General features: G+C 40.3%; 1 protein-coding gene across 3 annotated transcripts in view; it reads right to left on the bottom strand.

The window, feature by feature from the left end:
• EYA2 (EYA transcriptional coactivator and phosphatase 2) overlaps positions 1 to 23357 on the bottom strand; it is a 102271-nt gene that overhangs the window by 27682 nt on the left and 51232 nt on the right. For all 3 annotated transcript variants that reach the window (XM_050907118.1, XM_050907119.1, XM_050907121.1), the window contains 5 exons: positions 23191 to 23307; positions 7202 to 7269; positions 5092 to 5269; positions 3312 to 3439; positions 2722 to 2805 (listed from right to left, as the gene is read on the bottom strand). In XM_050907118.1, the coding sequence (XP_050763075.1) occupies positions 2722 to 2805; positions 3312 to 3439; positions 5092 to 5269; positions 7202 to 7269; positions 23191 to 23307 (575 nt within the window). The remainder of the gene's footprint in view (positions 1 to 2721; positions 2806 to 3311; positions 3440 to 5091; positions 5270 to 7201; positions 7270 to 23190; positions 23308 to 23357) is intronic.

The following is a 23357-nucleotide window of genomic DNA, read 5'->3' as shown; positions in this document are numbered from 1 at the left end:
CATTGAAGCATTAATGATTAATAATACGACTACAATTGATAATCCTTTTTGTGAATTTTTGCCCCTCTTTCTCCCCCCCATCAGATTTTTTTGGACAGCTCCCTACTGCTGCCATCACCAAAGAAGGGGCAACATGCAGAACCATTTGAGATTTTGTAGCTAAAGAACACAGGAGTTTAGACCCAAATCTCTGAAGCTATAGTTCTTGTTCCTTCTCCCCTCTTCCCAGAAAAATCACCCCAGAAAGAGGTGTTATTCTTCACCTTGATCAACTTTATAGACTAATTCTTTGAGTGGCTGCACATCAGCTCTACCAGTGCAATAGACAGGATGATATCGGGACATTAATGTTGCTCAGGGGGATGGCGAAGATCATATAAACTGACACTTTTTCTAGAGGAAGACATATTAAGACCTCCATGTGTGAGATTTAATTCAAAGCGTGTGCATATCTAATTACAGGCACATGAATCTTTTATAATCAATTATGGACAAAAATAAGAATTTTAGGCCTTGATACTTAATTTACTTTGAGATTAACACTTCCTCCATTATTCAAGTAAGAGATTCTGAAACTCTATTAACCTCTGGCTCACTGCTTCACTTGTACTTGATAGTTCAGCTCACTTAAACGTTTCTGAATTGTGTTACTCTTTAACGGTTCCCAGGACAGCCTGTCTGAGTGTGCTGTATTTCCCTCTTGGTTTAAGGTTTGTTCCAAAGCCCACCAAAGCCTCTAGTTGTCTTTGGATCAAGCCGTTAGCCTATAATACTTTTATAACACAACCATTTCCCTTATAGGAAAGCTCTGAAGAATTTAATACTGATGAAACAAATGAAGAACTATGAAAAAAATCCTTTTAGAGAAGTTTCTCAAAGAGCCTGTTGTACCTTAATAGAAAAGGTGATTCATTCATTCAAAAAAAATATTCCTGTTTGTATCATTCTTTACATTTGTATAAAGGAAACAGCCAACAGAAGTTTGTCATTTTGTACCTTTAAAGGCCTTCCAAAGCAGACAATTCCCTGAGTTTCCATTTTCCTGTTTTCCTCTCTCCCTAGTCGCTTTTGCAGGCTGCTGCTCATGAGTGCCCCGTCTTGGCCTAACTCTGCTCTCACGGCCAACGGGAACTGCTCAGCCACTGGTGAGTGCTTTTGATAAACCCCTTCTGGCTCCACTTCCTGACCCCACTTCATCCCCACACCAGCTGCTCTAGAGATGGCAACTTCTGCCTTTGTGGCAGCCCATCAGCAAGAGCTCACAGGTACTGCGGTGGCAGGGCTTCTCCACAGGTGGAGAAGCCCTTCTCACCTCCACGGGTCCATCACCATCTGCCCCCATGCAGCAGATCTCAACCCCACACCCTCTACACTTGTGCTTGAGGCAGCAGATGAAGGCATCTGCTTCAGAGGTTTTATGCTAGGACAAAGTCAGCCCGTTAAGGGAATTCTCCATATGCATACTGCAGCCCCTACCCAATGATAAGCATGACCACATAGCAGATCCACGCAGCATAAGTTTATGTTTCCTGATCCTGCCTAATTCTTTCTGTTTTTTGCAGGCAGTAGCTTTGAGCTTACACATGTATACCTCAGACTGCCTTGTTCATTACGTTCCCTGGGAAAAGTAACCACTTCAATTACCTTGTACAACATGGGTCTGAATAAATCCCTGCTTGGAAACACGTGCTTGGTTTTCAGAGGGTGCTGTTAGAAGTGTTAGCAGCATTCCAAGTGCTGCAGTAGACTTCCACACCACAAACACCATTTTATGTCCTTTACAACTGTGCACATCTAACAGCGAACAATAAATCTATCTTACTAATTACACATTCAGCTTGTTATAACCATCATAAAACAAGTACAGCTGGTAAAGCCATGAAATGATGTCAAATCATATTTCTGCTTTCTAGAGAGAAGCAGGGTTATTTTCCAGTCTCCTGATGAAGCTGAATGTTCAAAGCCATGTGTGGAAACAGCTGCCAACTAGGTCATCCACCTTTAATTAAGTAATGATATTGTCTTTTTTCCTACCCATTTAAAAGTGTTTGACATTCTGTAATTCAAAGTGACTTAAGTGTTTATCATAAAAAGCTGCCTTAGGAAGAAATTGAAGCACATGGTACTAAATCCAAGAACCAGTGTTTTCTCCTTAGCAGCCAAGTTCAGTCTGTTCAGCCACAGAGAGAGTTACCTAAAAAATGGAACTGCCTGCATTTCAAAGGGGATATCTAAAGTATGGATAGCTAAAGATATGGTTCCTAAAACCCCTTAAAAATGTGAGCTTCAGCTGCCATGTGGGAAGAAGAGCCAGTATTCTTTACCGCAACCTAGACTGACCAACACAAAATCTCTGAGATTCATAAGAAAACATCGGTCTAACAAAAAATGTGTTACCTCATTCAGGCTAGAGTTAATGCTGTCTGGCTGCTTGATAGGCTCCTTCTTGCAGGAGACAGACATTGAAAGAACATCCTGATGTCCTATCTAGCAGCAGCTGAACAATACAAGCTTTTGAAAAACAAGGGGCTACTTGCAACATAAAAGGGAGGTAAATTAAATTTTCACATGTTAGAAGGAAATACCACAGGACATATTTATACAAATGTGTCTGAATAAAATCAACAGCATCTGTTTGAAAAGCTGTCTCATTAGCTGCCCCCACAGTTCCCAATGCAATTTGGCTGGACAAGCAGTAATGCTAAAAAAATTAAATTTTACCTTCCCATATCTGGATGCAAAGGTTCCCGTGAGTAAGGAGTGAAAAATAATTATCGTCTCATCCAAATCCCACACAAACACACGCTGTGATGACAGACAGGGTGGAAAAAAGAAATACAGTTACATATTAAGCAATTGCAAGAATTCGTTCAGTCAGGAAATATGTCTTGTTGGATTAGAGCTTTTTAAGATCTCAAATCCATTTGGAGCACTGATTGTAGATGCCTTGTGAAAGCAGGCAAAATGAAACATGAGGAATTTTGGACTTGTGTGTGTGCGCTGGCCATCCTGACAGTCTGCTCTCCTAACAACCACAGAAATCCCCTGTTGCGTGTCAAGTCAGGGGAACAAAACAGCAGACTTATAAAAAGCCCAAAGGAAAAAAAAATGTACATATGAAGAATAGTTTGAGATGCTGATAATATAGAAATTGAGCAATTATTTTGACTACCCATGTCTATAGGCTCCAGTTATATTACTGATTTTATTCTGGCTCTTACAGCTCACTAGTCTGATGGTGGGATTTGCTAATAGATGCAACTGTTTATCTTTGCTGGATTTACTAAGGCAATATAAATTAAAGTTATTACCTCAATCTCACTGTCAGCAGTAGGGGAAGGATCGTTGCTTCTTTTTGACCGGACTCGTACCTTGCCATCTGACCCTCTGTGATGTCTGTCTGTTTCTACATCTTTTGCTGGTGTTGTTGAATATTCCCCTATTATGAAGAAAGAAATTCCACTGTAAACTTAAATTTTGCACTGTATCATTATAATTAAAGCACGAAACCTTTCAATGAAGATCACCAGAAACATTGTGAAAACACCATCAGAACATCTTACTCTTTTCATGTCAATAGCTGAAATTGTTAGCAAAATAACTTTTAACTCCTGAGATTTGTTAAAACAATTTCAAAAATCACCAAGACTGTATATATAACATCTTAAAATGGGCATGTCACTTCAAAAAACCTTATCATATTTTTCACTAAAAAAAATAGCTTTTTGAATTTTACTCCCCCCCGCTCTTCAAGAGAGAAATTAGAAAGGCAATGGAAAAGGAAACCAAGACCAATTCAACTTCTGAAAAAAATTTTTTCTTTTTTTTTTTTTTAATTTGATGAATGCTCATGATTAAAAATATACTTTCATTTAAGTATACTTTTATTTAAAAATACAGAACTAGCCTGGTTAACCATATTCCATTTCACAGAGGATAGTATTTTAGAAATAACTGAGAAGAGACAGTCAAAGGTGAACTTTCCTTGTGTAAAGTATCTGTTTTGATTGGCTTGAGTTTCATAAACCTGTCCAGATTTCACTCACCTTACATTACAAATCCTTTTCAAACATATTTTTCTTTTCACCTTGCTAAGTTGTGGCCTCTCCAGCTTCCTAGAATAACCATATTCTTCTTCAGAGAAGCCTGGATTGTGCCTAACAAGCCTTTTTGAAATCACCCTTTCTCAAAAAGGCTGAGATAAGATCTAAGGAACAGAAAATCCTCCAACTGCTTTTAGAGCAATCTGTGATCACTTCTTTTTAAAAACCAATATTAGTTTATTTTTCTTTTAGAGCAACCACAGATGTTCAGATTTGTTTCATAAGTCAGCAGACCTACAATGGGCGTATACTGTGATCATCCACAAATTATGTGGTGTTTTATATAAATGTTATTGCATGCCAATGAAAACTTTAGTAGGGAAGTGATATCTGAAGATTGTACTTGAACAGTACACTGGAGGATAATAATCCGCCAGTAATTCCATAAACCATTTAAGCTTTGACACTTCAAAAATTACCACTCAAAGAGAGGCCACAAATTTTGAAACCTTTTTGCATGGAATTCATCTTGAACTTTCAACTTAGACAAACAGTTTGTGTTGATTTTTTCACGAGGGACTTTCTCTTGATGTACTTATTTATGAATGCATATATTACATGTTGTTGTAAGAGGTGAATATAAACCTTGACAGAGACAGGGGCTAAAATGTCATCAGACAATCAGGAAACTCTGGGGCTTTTTCAGAGCACGGCTGTTTATTTTGAACCCATTGCTACCCATGTTAGCCCTCAGTACTGATCTGGGTTTTGTATGTAATTGTTTTATCTTTCTGTACAACCTTTAGAGGAGATCAAACCTCACATACGACACAGGAAACGACACAGGATAGTTTTAGAGAGTGTGGATGTTCTAATCTCTTCCCAAAACCCTGTGTTGCACTGTGTAAGCAGAACTGTTAAGTGCTAGGAAATCTAATTTATCCATGTAAATATATGTATTTTAAAAAAATTCCAACAACAAGGTTATAGTGTTTATGTCTACAGGTGGCTGAGACTGCCAAACTGAAAACAGAAGAGATGCACCTACCAGACAGCGATTCTGTGCTCTGACTGGTGATATTGTGAGAAGACTCCTGCAGAGAGTAAGTGGAGGTTGGGATGGCTGAGGGGCTGATGCTGTTTGCAGACACATACGGAGAGTTGTAGGAGGAGCTGTAATACTGTGAGTACTGGCTTTGAGGAAAGCTTGGATATGATGAATACTCCTTTGAGGAAAAAAGAAACATCTAACTTCTGTGTATCTGGTTTTACCTTATAAATAAGGCACCACAGAGGCAGCGTTATCTATGCATGCAGCAAGTCATGGTTCAGGAACATTTCACTAAAGAACCACGTTTCGTTCACTTACAAAATTACATTTCTGCTTCTCCCAAATACACGTCTATTTTATTACAATCAACTAATCAACAAGAGGTCAGAAATCAGGCGAGTTCTGCTTTTTCTATAGAATTTTAGTTATCAGTGCTAACACATTTTGTATTACAAAGTTCAACAATTTTATATAGGAGTGAAGCAGGGCAGATTTTTGAAAAGGGCCGTGATGGAACACACGGTCTCTGTAAACAACAAAATACCTAAGAAATTAGAAGAATAGAATGAATAATTGGGTGAGGGAAGGAGCAAAACAGGCCGCATTTTCCCATGATCAGCAACATTTTCTGACCATCTGTTAGAAGAGGTTACAAAAATGAAGAAAAAAAAAAGTAGCAATTGTTTTGCAGAAATGTTCACAGTTGAGATTGTCCAACTATCTCAGCAATAACTAAATACCTGAGTGATCTTCCCTACCTACAGAAAAATGAACTAAAAATACGAGCTGCAAGTGACCTTGGGGACCCTTTGTCTTGATTTTAAGGCTCCCAAACAAACTTCACACCATTATCCTCAAAATCCATACCATTATCCTCATACGTTCTTTTTTTGTGAGAAGCAGGACAGTGGAATAGATTAGAAAACTTCTCTCTGGACAATTAAAACATAAAAGGTTTAATTTGTTTCTTTTCATTGTAATTGCAACTCCTGCTCTTGTCCACCTATTTGCTTTTTCAGATAGAGAACTGTATTCATGCTCTGGGGATTGTCTTTCAGCAAAAGGTTTTTATTTCCTCAGAAATGCTAATTAGTCTCTGGTATTAAATAAAACTAAATAATAAATAGTCTTTAGAAAGACTAAAAGCACTTTCCTCCTTACAGCTTACATCTTTGTCTGTGACAGCTATTTCATTAACTTTCAGTCACCAGGGAGCTCTCAAGAACAAAGACTCAAGTTATCATAATAACAATTAAACTGAAAAAGAACTGAGAGAATTTCATTGTTTTCTCTTAAAGAATATCACAAAATAATGAAAACAGCCCAATTATTTTTTCCCTTTTTAGGTAACCTCCATACGTCAATCAAATGCACTTCTATCAGCAAATGCTGATGTTTTTAGCCAAAACTGAAGTAATAAAGAAATTGCCCACTGTTGTCATTAAAAATACAAGCCAATAATCACCTTACAAACAAGGAATTGAAATTATTGGCCAACAAAAACACATTTTCTGGGACAGTGTACTCATTTGTTTGGTCCAATCAAGAAGAGCCATTTGCTACTGAAAAACATCTGCCTTGTATACATATGCATGCTGTTTATTTATACACACACATTTATCACAGTATCTGAAGCATGAAGCCCACAGACAGGTGTATTCTCAAAGAAGGAAGCGCACAGACAGCTCATATGGCTCAATATTCATCAGGGCCTGCCAACGCCTCCTTCAAATTGCTCATATTTATTACACAGTGCCAAGACAGCAGATGACAGGATCCTAGAAGCGGAGCTCTCTGTAGAGGATGGAAAACATATCTGAAAGTTGTAAGATGGCAGAGGAATGATGAAACTCTTGGCACTGCTACAGCAGCACGGCAGAGACTGCCGGGGCATCCTCCTCCTCCAAGGACTGCACTCTGTGCAAGCGTACGTATTGATACGCACATCTTAAAACTAATCAAGATACCTAGAAGTCCAGCAAACGGACAGGCCACAGGAGTAGAGCAGAATGGTGTTCAGCAAAACATATGGTAGTACCTGATCTACCAATCTTCCAAGTGTTTAAAATAAGTGACAAGGATGCCAATAATAAATGCTGAACCATACCTGATGCACAGCACTGAATCCTGCAGAATTTGTCAGGCCATTGGCTCCCTGGTAGATCCCTGTTGTGCCTAAGGGAAAGAATATCATGGTCATAAAACACACCAGCAATCAAAGTAACAGGATATATTAATACAAATAATTTCCAAGAGGAAGTAAAGTACCGGCTCACTAGAAAAAAGTGTATCGCAAATCTTGACAAATACAGGCTGTAAAGACTTAGGGCTATTACTGAGGTCTGCTTACCGAAAGGCATTCAAAGACAACCATTACATACACTAAACCAAACACTTATGGAGCTGGGAAACAAAGCTGGAAAACAAGGATTCAACCCAAATTTAAAATTCAGTTACTTCTTTTTCCAATAAATAATGGAAGAGTATTTTTTATGATCTTCTGTAGGAAAACCCCTCAGATTACATATACGACCACACACACACTCTTTCATGCATAGGTATGTCCTGGAATCTGTCCTTATGGATCAGGTACCTGGCAATTTTTAGAAGACTTTGAAAATTTGTTCCCTGGTGTTGATATCCCAAACATAAGAACAATATTGCTGAGATTTCTGGGACAGCAGGGAGCAAAAACATTGCTTCATCCTGGGATATTAGGAAGAGAAAGGATGGACAGGTGAGTTTTACTTGGTTCTGTCCTAAATGAAGCAGCTGATGTCCAGCCAGGCCTCCCTAGCTGTAGGAAGCATTACCCCAGAAATTTTATGGGTGGAGAAGTAAAAGTTCAGAAAAGATCTACAGGAACAGTCCTCCTTTGCCTCCCATCAGGGAAGTGGTAGGAGAGCTGCAAGCTTCCCATCCCCTGGATCCTGCACCCCTGGCAAGTTCTAGCCTTGATTTAACTCCAGTCTATGCTGTTTTCTATTTCAAAATTTTCCATTTCACATGGGTGGAGAACTTCCTCTTGAGTTTGTACGGTTTGATGAGAATCAAAAAAAGTCTTCTTCCAGTGTTTTGCAACAGAGCTTGCTCCAAGGGCTGGCTGTTCATATACAAGAGGCAAAAGCTGGACTACGCCATATTCCATCCTAATGGAAGGCGACAGGCTCCAAAGAGCACTCAGACCCACTACTTCCACAGTGAAAGAGGTATGATTTTGGTGCTGCGTGGCCACAGTGGGCTCTTGTCTGGGCTTCATTTTGTCACCTCGACGTACCATCAGACCGAGCCCTAATCAGGCACTCAGCCTTTTTTTCTTATCTGGTTTCTTTCCATGTGAATGACTTTGAGCAGTGCTGTTTTAACGATACGCACGTCTTCATGTGGCAACCTTTCCCCAAAGATCCACTTGCTTGTTTTTATTTTAAGATGCCAGATTAGCTAGGGAATGGACAGCTGAACAAACTCCACTCTGCCAAGTGCAGCTACAAAGCACACGCACTGAGAAATAAATCTCAAGCCAAAAAGAAACAAGAGGGAGGACTCTGCCCTCCAGAACCAACTGGCTGCCACATGTAGTCTTTAAAAAGAAAAGGGCAGAAAGGGGGAAAAGAGGGTGCAGGTGACTGCCAGGTACCTGGAGGTCTCGGTCTCCCCAAGCCCCCTGCATATGCTGGCTAGGAAGCTGAGCCAGTGCAGGTGGGTTCAGGTGATGCCTCCTCCTGGCATTCACCCCTCGGAGGCAACTCTGGGTGGATCAGTATCCAATCCCTCCTCCTCCTCCCCACAACCCATATGGGGAGACTGCCCAGAGCAGCATCCCAAAGATGGCAATGCATTCAGCTATTGGCATTTCCCCACCTCCCGCCCATGCTAGGCTTTGCTCTTCTGCAGAGTTTTTCAAAAAGTCACAAGTATGCAGCAGGATGAATATATTCCTGTGGTAACTATGCATTTCTCACCACTGTGAAGGGGAGTAATAGAGCCCCAGCGCTTACAGGCAAAAACAACTTTCACAGAACACAAAACAGCTCTTGTACACCAGAGCTCAAAACAATACAGGGGGGAATTTTTGATCTTCCTAAACTGTCATTTAGAAACAATCCATCATTCTTTATTAAAGCTGTCAAGAGGGGGATGAGTTACCTCGAGGGACTCACACTTTATGTGTAAATTGTGATGAGAACATGTTTATTGCTGTGCTACCTGCACATGATACCATAGCTTCCTGGTTTCCAAACACAGCGAATTATAAAAAGGAGAGATCTGCACAATTGGAATGAACTTACTTTGAACTTTGTACCAGCTGTGCAAAGCAAGTGTGTCCATGTACACACAGGGTGGGTATGTGAGCAGGTAGAAGAGCGTAGAAACATAGGGGTGAGAGGATGGGGAATGACTCAGGCTCCATAGCTTCCCACAGTACATTGTGACAAGACCCTATGTGGTGGATTTTACACTGTGGTTTTGTAGAATATATTTTTGCCATTTTAGCTGAGCTACCCCAGGTCCAAGTTCAGGTGTCCCTACAGGCTGCTGCAGTCTGGCTCCCTCTGCCCAGGGGATTTTCAAAAGGAAGGACTGTGGCGCAGAGACAGAAACTAAACTTGATTTTTTACCTGCATATTTAAATACTTGTTAAAGTGCTTAAGACTGGTATTTCCTATAACATGAAGTTCAACAGGCCTGGGAACAGATTTTGGCAACTCAGGTTTTTCACTTATTCTGGCCCCTGTCATTGTATCCTGACCAAGTAGGAGTATCATTTCAGCATAGTTTGTCTAAATTGAGATCAAACACAACTCCCTTTTTCTGCTCTTACAGCACTGCATTCAAAGAATGCAACCTGTGTCCCCCCCTCCCCGGGGTATACCTTGAGAGCTGCTAAGCTCAGTATATCTTGGCAGCTCAGTATTGTTATAGCAGAATAGTTACAGATAAAGACACTTGAGACAACCAAACAACCAAAGCTAGTAAAAACTTGGAATTTCTTCCCAGCTGAACAAGGATGAAAAGCTGGAAGAAAAAAAATCAACTATCTGCATGGAAAAGAAAGTTCTTGAAGATTCAGGTTCAGAAATATTTCAACATCAACCTTTGTCTTGGGGACTAGAGCTGTCTCATGGGGACTACTATAGCTCAGTCCCTGTTCCACTTTACAGGCTGGACTGGAGAGACCATGTTTTCAATGATGCACTATCAGTTCAAATGGAAGGAAAACAAACAAGCACCACAGCCAATGAAGACAAGGATAAACCCTCTCTCTTCATGAGCAGAGAATGAGGCCTGCTAGTTACAGTTTCTGTGAGCAGCCCTGTAGAATTCAGCAGTTCAGAACACATCAGAACTGGCCTCAAATGTTTGCTTTTCTTCCCTAAGTTGTTGGTAAGAAATAACCATTTCCATAATAAAACGAATTCTGCCACATGCAATTTCAGTTTTGCATCAGTAAATTTTACACTCAAGAAACACTGGAAAATTATCAACAGACCTTGCATACTGGCATTATCAATTTAGCCCTATTCCCCATGTAGCCATTTTTTTCAAATGCTTTCCCAGGTAATAGCACTTCTTGTAATATTCGGAGATAGACTGGAACGACATTAGAAAGCAGTGCTTATGTGGAATGGGGCACGCCTAGGAAGCCTCTTGGCAAGCAATGTATAAGAATGCCTGGGCCCCTCCCATTTCTGAGTGGATACTGCCCGTTTCCACAGGACTTTTGCTTTCACATATATTGGCTTTTTTTCCTGACCTCTGAAGACAGTGCACTATCTCAAACTGCAGCTGCTTTTACATTTGCAATAGTGTAGGTGTGCGAGCAAGCAATTTGTTTCCATCTATCTTGGTAGCTCAATGTCAAGTAATTGCATTCAAACTCCTACTTGCAAATCAGAAACAAGCCTAGGATCTATCCCTTTGGATCTTCTCCGTATGGAATATGGTTCACATCTGTGTTCAATCAAACCAGTTGCTAAATGTCACAATACCCTCATTCACAGGTAGCTTAAAGAACATTTAGCTGGTAATAAAACAATCTGGACTCTAGAGTAGAACAGCTCTTCAGATGTATGGTACTGTAAATGTTCCTGTAAAGTATGTATATCACAAACACACTTGCATGAAAAGACACCGCATAAAAGGCGTGCAAATGCCATACATATTCAGTGCCACAACTTTTCCTTGATAAGTAGATGTGGCCCTTCTCTATATGAGTGTCCAAGGGCAACACGTATAGAGAAACTCTTTGTGAGCTGATTGATGGTATATTCCTGTTCTCATACAGATGGATTTCATTTGCTATTTTCCCTTCATTCCCTTTGTAATTCAGGTATTTTAAAATCTATGCCATGGTCAATGATAATTTCAATGGTGTGTGATCTGGACTGTGCTCCTGCAAAAACTTTCATGCCAGCTTCTCCTTCCTCTCAGTTTCTCCCTTTCTGTCTTTCAGTCACTGCAATAACAGACTGCATTTCTTCCCCTCCTTTCCAGGTAAGGGCAAGTAAAGAAAATAAGGGAATATTCACGGTTATTTTCAATAGCTTCAGAACTAAGCTCTGGCATTGCTAAAAAAAGTTTTCTTTCAGCTTATGAATACACAGTATGACATAGGAATATTGGCATCTTAGGGAGTTGTGATTACAGAGACAGGATGGGCCTGTGGTATAGTTCAGATCAATACCACAGCAAGCTTTGAAAATCAGGCTTGTGTCCTTGCATTTCACAGGTCAGAGGGGCCCTGACATCAGGGAGGTGTTTTCCAAGTCTCCTGTACTGCTCAAAAGAGAGTAAGCTGCTACAGTTAAGATGGTTTGCGCTTCCAGTATTCAATGAAATACTCAATAATCAGAGGAGGAGATAGCCAGGTTCAACACAGGTGGACAGCAAGGCATTTATCACAGCTCTCTGGGTAGCCAGCAGCAATTGTGAGTCCATCAACACTCAAAAGATGGAACACTGGACTTAGATGAGGGTGTTCAGAGGGTGGCTACCATGGGCACTTCTGAATATGCTTGAAATAGAACAACAAAGCTTAGAGCCAAGCATTTCCTCTAACTTGTAGATGAATCACACAGTGGTTCCAGGGAGAGTTCTCTCAAAGGATTATTTGATCACTTAGCTCTAATGAAATAAGTGCCTACAGGGTTCAGCTGAATTGCATGGTATTTTACAAGCTTGCATATAATGGCTTGTGTATTCTTACATCAGCAAGCTGTTTTCCTACAGGAAACAATGTTGACTGTCAGTGATGCAAGGAAAGGCCTTAGTCTAACTCCCAGCAGAGCGTGCATTACTCTATGCTATGAAGAACATCTGGCTGAAGACTTGCATGGTTGTTCAGAAAGGTTCTTTGCAGTGCTTTAGCTCTCTGACAAGCTAATGTTTCCTGCAGTAAATACTGCCTTCTCCAAGCTGCTACTTTTTTAGTGAGAGGTTAAGCACTCATCAAAATTACCTACCACCAGCTATACTCCAGTGCCTTGTAAGATTCCAAATCCTACAACATCTGCCTGCATTTATTGGGCAAGAAAACTCATAAAATGTTGCATGGCTGTCAGCTGTGGAGGTATTTCAAGACTATCTGACCTGTTAAAGGAGAAGAAAAACTCAACCCATATGTACTTTGCAGCATATTGCTCAACTGTTTGCCATTAGGCATAATGAACCCTTCCCCCAAAACAGTCTTGTATTTCTGTCTGGAAGAGCTCAGACGGTATAGGGAAGAGCACGCTATATTAACCTAGATGAAAAGCATGATTCTACAATGTTATAGCACTTGACATCAGCAGTGTCTATTAAAGGACATTGCTCCCAGAAGCATACGAACCCCTCCTGCAGATAATACTCTCAGATATGCAACCCATTTAAAATATGTCCATTTGTCTCCCACTACAATCCCATTCAGTCCTGCTAGCCTGACCAGGTGTTTGAGGGCACTCTGAATGGTGATATAAAACACATTTCACAGTACAGTTTTTCTGAGTCAAAGCTCTTCCCCTGCTGCCTGCTTCTGGGAGTACTCAAAACGCAGAGCCTCAAAGAGCTTTAATAAGTGATGACCGGAGCAGTTTTAAGGGCCTGGCTTTTACTATCCTTTTGAGCCTGGTCACCTGTATAGCTCAATCCAGCTCAACAATGGTGTTGAAAGTGCTGGGATGGTTTATATTTACTCTCAGGATTTGAACCATGGGAAAGCAATTAAATTTTATTATATTTTGAGACAGCATTCCTTTTAACCACTCCTATCAAATGATGCTGCAGCTATAGAAGGAAATCACACTGGATTGTCTTCAAAAACAAATCACAAGGAAATGTTTTGGGCCAAAAAGTGAACATCCTTACAACAATGATGTAGACTGTTTCTGTGCAATTGCTTGTTGAAAAAACAACCAGCAAAACTAACTTTATTTGGGTGACTCCATGGACACCAAAGATTAAAGATTCCTCCAGCTGCAGTTTCATCCTCAACACAATCCTCCACTGACAGATAACAAGATATGATAAAGGAAAGCTGGATTTGTCACCTCCTGTGCTGTTTAGTGTCTATGAGATTCCAGTTCCCAAGTCAGCATTAAAATCTAAGTAGCCGTATAACATCTGCTGTCATGCAGTTGGGGATAAAAATCTGGCCTGTGAGCATAGCCACCACATATTTAGCCATTCCCTTCCCCTTGAACAAGGTGAATCTCTAAATACCAATGGAAAAGAAAAGAGCGAGCTGGGCAGCATGACTCCACTCTTTGACCCATTACTTAGGATCATGGTAACTCTCAACTGAACACTCTAGAGCCAGGCATTTGCCCCAAGGCTTTTCCAGCCCCTCTATGCACTGCTTCAGTACTGCAGTGCCTCCAGGAAAAAGAACACAACAGTGGCCAACAGTGGATGCTCAGAGAAAACTGTAAGAAACAGGACAAAAGCAGAGTGATCTTTGCCCTGGTATTGCCTTGTCAGCTTCAATTAATCTGCCAGTTACAGACTTTCTAAGCCAAGTTTATATCATCTTTTTATCTTTAATAACTTTCAATGGACTCTTCTTCAGACAGGTATTCTCGTAGTTCTAGAGGCCACAGTATTGTAGTGCAGAAGTTTCATTGTTTAAACCCTGCCAATATAAAGTGCATCCAAATTACATATAAAAAAGCCCATTCAAGAGCGTTATCCAATGCCAGCACAGCAGTTAAGAAACTCCTGAGTTGCACAGCCTGTGCTAACTGAAGCAGGGTCAGACCTTATTTGTCCACAAACATCATCACAGTCTTTGATCATATGACTGCATTCTATTTTTTCCACCAGAGCATTACCTCACACAGTGCCTGGAAATGAGATACAACAGAAAGCAGTACCAATACTGCACCCGCATCACAAATCTGATGTTTCCTAACTTTCAAGTGCTTGACTATGCAGGTGTGATGTTTCTTGATATGGATTTTTATATGTAATTTTACACCAGCTCTTCTACTGCCTTCTAGATATTTTCAAGAAAACATTATTAGGTATACCAAATCAATTATTCAGTGAAGCTTCTATAACATTTTAGCATATTCTATGCCAACTGCACTATAAACTGAATAATCAAGGCCAAGTTAATAATTTCCCAAGCTGTTACCATCCTATGCTTTGTTGGGTTTTTTTGGTTGGTTTTTTGGGGGTTTGTTTTTGGGTTTTTTTACATCCTACAAAAGTGATGAAAATAAAATCCACAAACAGGAGTCTCTGTGACATCCAAACATCTCCGTGACTCTTTTCTATGCTGATTTTGCTCATTAACCCATGTTTTGAGTATTCTATCTGACCTCCACAAATGCTCCCAAGATAGTCAAGCAGCAGGTTAGGAAAACATCACTCCTTTCTTCTCTGTTGGCTCCCACTTCCTCATCATACCACACACAAACTGTATTTTCTTCATCCAGTCCCTTCACTATTGTCCCTCTACCTTATTGCTTCTCTCTCATTCATGACTGCCATGCCTGCTTCTGTCTCCCCGATGCCATCCCCTGCAAGCCTGATGACAGACAGTGAAACAAAACTCTCAACCTTCCTCCCACACTGCTCTTCGTGCTGAGGAAAGAGTTCCTTCTGAGTATTTGCAAAACTAATGTTTCAAAATACTCATTTTCTGCAATTCGCCCAAAACTTCTGACAGTGGGTAGGAGGCCAAGATGCTCAAGTTACTGCTTCTAATGTAGATTAGTATTATTATTCTTCCTTTATACTTTTCCTAACTCTTTATCTATCCTAATCCATGAGCAAGGCTCATAGTTGCAGCGAGGATGTACAAACAGCATCACCACCACCACTGAGCAGCACTCACACATTTTGTTTCAGTGTGAACACCCAGACAGCCAGCTAGACTTTATGAATATCAGGTCTGATCTTTTGTATGGGACAACCACAGAATTTTATCCAACACTTCGAGCAGTGAACCAATAACTTGTCTTACACTCAAACATATCCTTCTAAAACTACCTGTAGTAATTCTTAAGCACAGAGGTTTGGACAGACACTCTGAAACATAAGAAACAAGCTAGAAGAATGAAGCCTCATGAAGTGAAGCCAGCTCTTCACAGCAGGCAGCTGGGTGTGGGCAGAGCCCTCCTCCACACATCCCTCTGGTGAAACCTCCTCTTGAGCACCTCAGCAGACAGCAGACACAAGATACCTACAAAGCAAATTCTCTCTCTCAGAGAAGATTCCCGGGTTTGGCTGTACCACCATCGTCTCTATAGTTAGTATCATTTTGCCATTACTTCTGAGTTTCCATGGGTGCTATTCAGCCATGAGAACCTGTGTCCCCACCCAAGCTTTAAGCCTTACCACAAACCCTGGTGTTCCTCAGGGACAAAGATATTGACAATAAACCCCTGGATGAGCCTGGACAGAGCAGAAGTTACAGATGATTTGTCAGCCCATTTCTCTCTTACAAACACACATTTGCTCTCCTAGCTTCAGGGCCATCCACCCTGGTGTCTACTCCTTCCAATACCATATCCTCCTCCCAAGTCCCTCCTTGTTCAATAACGACCAAGGAATAAGTTCTGAATGGAACCTCAAAAAAGCAGTAAATGGGAAAAGTTAGAGCAAAGCTTTCTCCTTGGGTAGCAGTAGCACAGACCCTTGCAGCTTACAGTGCGTCACTGTCAACACCTTTGCCTCTCCCCTTGACTTCCCTCTCCTGTAAGATAGCTCATTTTAAAAGAAAGTAAATGTAGCATGGTCAGCTCCTGGTGTTTAAAAATCTTTGAAAGGGAGACTGTACTGTTATTCTGAAGAACTTTGTATTTACACTGTAAAAAGTGAGGTCTGACCCCTCCTGAAGAGAGGCCTCTCCCTGCTGAACTCACCACGGAGTGGAGCACAGCTTTACTGCCACATTTTTACACTGCAACTAATGCAAACCAGCTGTGAAGTAGAAGCTTTTGAAAGAGACTACTCATTTTCTACTGAGGTTTTAATTTTATGAATCTAAGGCATCTGAGTGACAGTTTGCTGAGAACATGCTCTCGCTCTCCTTTATTTTCTGGGACTTCAGATGGATTCACTATCTATACGCCGAAGCGCGATCCACATTTCTCAAGTGTAGATTGAAATTTCCCCTTCTCACACATTTCATCACTAAGTACTTAAAGAATCAAGCTTAAAATTAAACATGCCACTTCTTCTGCAAAATTCATGCATGCGGAGCTAACTATTCATGCCAAATAGATATTTATGGCCTCATTAAATATGTAACGCACAAACTGGCACATAATTGCAAGAAATTCAGGCAGCTCTTGGAAAAAATTTCATCTAGATTATCCAGATATTAACAAGAGCCAAAATGTTTCCAGCATAATAAAAACATTTCAATTGATTAAATATTCAGATTTTACTGGTCTTAGGCCAGAAGAACAATTGATAAGCAATTCATTCCACAAACATAAGCAACATATATAATTAGTCCATTTCAAATCAGCGTTGCACAAAAGAAATGCTGCTTTCTATTCATTCATTATTTGACAGCTGATCAGAATGGACTCTACAAAAAAAAACCCAAATACTCAGCAGTAGCAAAGAATTTCACTGCATAGGTCTTTGGCCCCAAATTTATGTCTGTACCAAACTCAATACTGCTTTGCAATTCCTTGGCAAAGGAAAGTTATCCTAGTTACATAACTGAATTTTCCTTTGTAATGTAAAAAGTATTTTGTGGGTAGAGATTTGGATATTAAAAAAAAAAAAAAAAAAAAAGTGGTCAAATCTTTTCCTGCCCAACGACAGTATCCACAGTGGTCTTTGGCCACAGTTTTAACTGTTGTGCAACTTCATAGTTTCATACCAGCTGTCATTTTAGCAATAATAACTGAAGAGCAAGGCATTGTCTAGGAATTAATGACAAGCTGAGAAGAGATGGCCTGATGTGCAATAAAGGGGTAACACATGCTCATGCAACCACAGGAAATGCTCTATAAGCTGGGTGCTATTGCTCTCTCTGCATAGCTGATGGTTTTCCATGTTAGCTAATGTGCTGGCACAGTTTTCTCTTTGTATTTTACATAGCTCATTAAATGGTAAGCTTCTTATATTCCAAACATTTCTCCCCCACCCTCAGCAACAACAAGCAGTTTCCTCAATTGCCAGTTAAGACGGTAAGCTCTTTGGGGCAGAAGCTGAATATAATCTTTGTGTCTTATGTTCAATTTCTACCATTGAGTAATAATTTTACCAGAAGTCTGAGCAAATCACTGAACTGCTAAATTGTCAGAAAATGTAAACGTAGAAAAAATGTGTGCTAAAAAGCACTATATACTTCTAACATCTAGCCTAGGGTGCTGTTTGTGGGTTTAGTGCTGTAATTGTACACTTACATGAGGATTGATTAAGAAATGGCATAGACCTTGAAGCAACATTTATTTACCAGCATTACAAATTTATCACTTTAAAGACAAAAATCTAATGCAAGCTGTTACTTCCTCTTCCGATTCATGACTCTGAAAATGAGTGACATCCCCAGATTGGCCACATGCACATTTCAAGTATCATCACTTCATTACGAAACAAATTAATTTTGTAAATACAATAATGACATGAAACAACACTGTATACAGTGCTGGTTAAAAAAAAAAAAGACGAAAAAAGTCACTCCTTCAGAGTAAATAAATGAATATCAGATTTCAGTCTATTTAAATGTTACTCAAAGTCTGATGATATACTATCATATCCACTGTTACATGGCAATTAAAAACATTATTTCAATCTATAGTAGCTTTGTGATATAGTTTCATGTCATTTTTATGAGCTATGGAACTTGCCAATCTCATCTTTTATATTTATATATGTATGTGACATATTGCATTAGCTATTTGGCTTCTAAACCCTCCCACATTTAATTTATTTTCATGCTAGGGAAGTATGAAAATAGATTTCCTCTTCTGGCTGGCTGTAAAATAGGTTTTTTTCTTTACCACTTAACGACCAAAAGAATGTTCTATCCTCATTCTTGCTTTTTAGTGGATTCTGTTCTCACTCAAGAACCAGGATACAGTTGATAATTGGAGTTAAAGATGAAAAGCTGAATGCTACCCCATTACACCTGCATCATCTGTGTTTGTAATGAAAACTAACAGACTTAGAGAGCAGAATTTGGCTTCAGAAGTACCATTTTACTGACAACAGCCATCAGGGAGGTGAGGCTGCAACCCGACACATTGGTACCAGCACTAACTCTGGCTGGGATACAAGAAACATGAGAGGAAACAAACCAGCACCAACTACATTGGCACTCACTGAAGGAGAACATTTGTCGTAGAGCCCTGTGAGACAAAGTATTTGTCACCCAAGAGGTCATTTATTCCTTGGTGATTGGCATAACACACCTACGATGGCTGCCTATTTGCTGGCTGGACTATGTAATTCATAAATGAGGGGACAGTGAAGAGGCTGTCCAGTACACAGGCTGTACAATCTGCTCAAGATTCACAGTCTGACCACTCATGCCTGCCTGCAGATGACTTCACTACGTTGGTCTGGGAGCTGGTTCTCAATGGAGGCAAACAATATGAAAGTTATTTCACTTGTGTACTTGAGCTATTACCATCTTACAATACTTGCAGAGATGAGCTTAAGAAAATAATTTTTTCCTCACACTTTAAAATACAAAACTGAGCAGCACACACTCCTGGAGATACCTTTCCTTGCTGATCCCCTGCATGTCACCCTCTTCAAGATCTCTCTCTTGGCATGATGCAATAAACATTTTGTCCTTGAAGTGGGGGTTAAGAGCTTGACTCTTAAAGTCTCCCTGAAATTCGATTTTATAAAAATATGTAAATAAAAATTTGCCCTTTTCAGCTGGTTTAGCCCATCACCCGGAGTCCCTGCCTGGGTCAGCAATGAGGTGACCAAAAGGACTGATGTGAACTTGGCAAAAGCCTCAATGGTCCTGGAGCTGGGTGGCACAAAGAGTTGCTTGCTCACATTAAGGAGCGATCACCTCCCCACCCCCAAGTGCTGTGGCGTGGGAAAGCACTGAGCACACATTCCTCGGTAGCACTCAGCACAGGAAGGCTCCTGGCTTCTCACTCAAACCTTTCACGAGCACTCAGCAAGGTAAATAAACCATACAGTCAGGGAGCTTCAGACTGTTCCTCTCATGAGCAAGGAGAAGAAGGGTGGAAATATTTGTTTACAACAGGAAGACACATTTACTCCTGCTCCCTTTGCCTTGGACTAAGCACCTGCCACTTGCAGAAGCTGTTTTCCTCTGTTTTCTTTTGCATTAAAGGCTTAGTGAGCTGGCTGAAATGATCTTCCTGGCATAAAAATCTGAAAAGAACTGATTTCACCTAATATCATAGCATCACCCTAGGGAACATAATCTGAAAGCACTTTGGGCACATTCATGCTCATACACATATGCATGAAGTTCCTCCCAGCCTGTTTTGGTACAACACATGGTTGTGTCACTATTGTTTGCAAGTGTAACATTTTCAAGTGCTGATGCACGAAATTTGCTTGTTTAAACCTCTTCATTGAACAAAGGGGCCATCTTAAAAACTTCAGTCCCAAGTAAGTCGAGAGTTTGCCTTCTCAAACAGCTCAGATTGTTCTAAGCTAACACAAAGCACATGTGGAAACTGTGTTCTGGGGAAACAAAAAACAACAGAAACCTAGACAGGAATACACCGATCTTCCACGGCAGCAAAAGAAAATGCCAGTAATTTGTCAATAGTGGTGTTACAGCCACCAATATCTAATCATACAACAGTCAGTCAGGAGGTGGCATGGCTGCTATTGCTCCGTGAGAGCAGACTCGGCACTTCAGCCTATTGACAAAGCTGTGACGCTCCAGTACCTACAACTGCTGGTAACTGCAAGCCACAGTTTTACTAAAAAGAGAGGACTTCCACTGCTGACTGTGTAACACAATCTCAAGATGAGACCGGTATGTTCAAGGAGCAAAATAGAAGCCAAAAACTGAACTCCTGTTAGGACAGGTGAAACTTGTAGGAGTCAAGGTGACAAAAAAACCCATAGGCTACTTTTTTGTGTGTGTGCACCACATTCAACCCAGGTGCCTCCAGCATGTCCCATGAGGCATTCAAGCCACAAAAACTGCCTTAGAGATATGTGCTCTGACAAAACTAGTACGTGAAGTCTCAGCAGAGGGTCACCTCTCAGTCTTGAGCTTTCTTAAATAATTTCTAGAGTAAAACGGATTTTACCTTGTTTCCCAGCTTTCATAACGGTTTAGGATTTTATTTGCTCTCAGACTTAAAATTGAAGTGGATGTGTCTGTCCACCTTTCACATTCAGGGTTGAGAAGAATTGAGAGAATTGACAAAGACAGTTTTGCAAGGGGGATAGCTAAGTGTAATGACACAAAAGGGCATTTTGCCTAGAGGTTTTAAAAAAGACCCCCAACAATATCAAAAGGCAAAGTGAGAGACTTGATCTCTCTCCCCTTCCATGGCTCCTACAAGAACTTGGGAAAGCCATGCAATTCCTCTTTGGTTTCCAACCCTTGGAAAATCTCTGAGGGAAGGACAAAGCCAAGGCAGAGCTTTATCCTCGTGTGCATTCGCCTTCCCTCCAGTGAAGTCACTCCCCTTGGAGTGACTTTTTTCCTCCAGTGAAACAGCCTCTCACAGAGCTCATGCACATGTGGTTCAGATGGACTAGCACTGCTGCCGGGAAAGCTGCTGCAGTTGTACCTATGCTGCTTTTAAACTAACCAGTCTGGATATGCATAGCCACAGCAGGAAAGGGTGCAGCACATTTAGCCTGCGTGGCTGATGGGCTTCCTGACTCTTCCCATTCACCAGCACCTAAATTGGGCAATTTTAAACTACTTGAGGTATGTTCATTTGTGCTACTGTCACATCTTTGACAGTAATGAAGATATTTGCTAAGAAACAGCAAGTATATTTGCATTTTGATCTCTTGGAAATGTTTTTTAACGCTTGGCTCAGTTCATGGACTCATGGCAATTCATGCTTAATGTAAGGCACTGTCAAATGCAGGTGTGCTGAGGTTTACCAGAAGACAAAATCTAATCTTCACTTTTTACTAGTCAAGTTCAATACAAACACCAAAGTGGACTCAGAATATGAGGCCTATAGGTGAGGAATGAAACTGCACTCCCAGGGGACTCAAGGTACAGGCACAGAGATGGAGTAACATTTTAAGGACATAATCTATTTCTCAGAATATACTTATTATTCTTCTTGTATGTAAAATGATTGATAAAGCCAAAATGGTTATGCTGCGGTTCCTCTCATCTGCTATTGTTTCATTAGAATTTATCATCATCCTTTGCAGGATTGCCTGCCAGGTGTTTTTCAATTCAGATTACACAGAGTACATCCAAATTTTAGTACTCCTCCTCCAATTCATGCTTAATGACTCAGTAAGTCCCAGATAAATAAATAAATAAATAAAAATCAACATAATTCACAAAGATCAGGAACAGTACACACTGGAGGAAAAAGCACATTGAATACCAGCCAAATAATGAAAACCTGCCATATGCAGTTCAGGTTTCTGACCAACAGCATCAAAATGCTCAAAGAAATCAAATACCATGCTAGAAATTGGCTAAAGGGAATCACAAATTAAATTCCACCATTTTCATTTACTTCATACTTCTTGGCAATTCAGATTTAAACCCTTTCACGACTTTCTCGGAGTTGGCAAGTGAACATTCAATCTCCTGAGAGATGGTGTTTCATACAGCTTCTCAAATGGAATGATCAGAAAAGAACTTTAAGTTTTAGTTTTAGAAATAAAAGTATATTTTGGCCTTCCCGGTTGTACAACAAAACAAAGTGTTATAAAGCTACAAGCACAAGGCACTGTTTTTGAAGCCTTCAGGGAATCCAATTGATTATTTTATAATCAATTATAATTCTGACAACAATAAAACAGTTATTCTAAACTTACTAAATCCTAGCTCAGTAACCTTGAGGAAAAAACAGCTGCTTTCAGCTCTGCTCTTCTGAACCTTACCTCAGCAGTCTGTAGGTAATTAATGATGTTGGTACTTTGGGAATTAAAACAGAGAGATGTATCTTAGTAGGTATCAGTCATGTTTTAACAGTAAAAAAAATTTTTTTTAGTATCAAGGTATCAGCTTTTTTAAAAAAAAAAAATATTAGTGAAGAGAGTATACAGCAGTTTAACCACAGAGCAGTTAGTTCAGGACAGCGTAAGGCAGCAGCATAATATTAACAGTACTGTTTGCATGAAGTGTAAAACCACCATTTTTTTGCTTCCACTCAGAATCTAGGAATTCACACTAACACAACAATCCCAGGTATGCAGTCACAAAATTAATTAAAAAAAGAAAACACAGTTTCTGCAGAAAGGCAAAGCTTATATCGATCATATGTGAAGTTTTGCTAGGGTATACTAGTGCTAAATCCAGTACCTCAGCCAGAAATTAATGCCTTGATGAGCAAAACAGATCTCTGAAGACTTACCTCCTTCCCTATCCTGACTGCCTATACCTAAGCTTTTCATTGTAACTGCAAAAGAAGAAGAATTGGTCTAATATGGAGGTATAGGATACTGACTTCTCATAGCACATCTTGCAAGGCACCAAGCTGTACTCACCGTGCATCTGGTACGTGTACGGTGCTTGTCCGGCAGTCGGGGTACTGAAGCTGGATCCATAGCTAAGAAACCCACTCTGTCCTGGGGAATGGCTCAGGCTGTCCTCTGTTTTAATGCCTTTGGGGCATATAGTAGGAACCAAGAGCAGAACATGAGTATTTGTCATA

This window comes from Gymnogyps californianus, chromosome 17 (genome assembly GCF_018139145.2).
Source record: "Gymnogyps californianus isolate 813 chromosome 17, ASM1813914v2, whole genome shotgun sequence".
NCBI classification, from domain to species: domain Eukaryota; kingdom Metazoa; phylum Chordata; class Aves; order Accipitriformes; family Cathartidae; genus Gymnogyps; species Gymnogyps californianus.
This window is presented reverse-complemented; position numbering and strand designations above follow the sequence as displayed.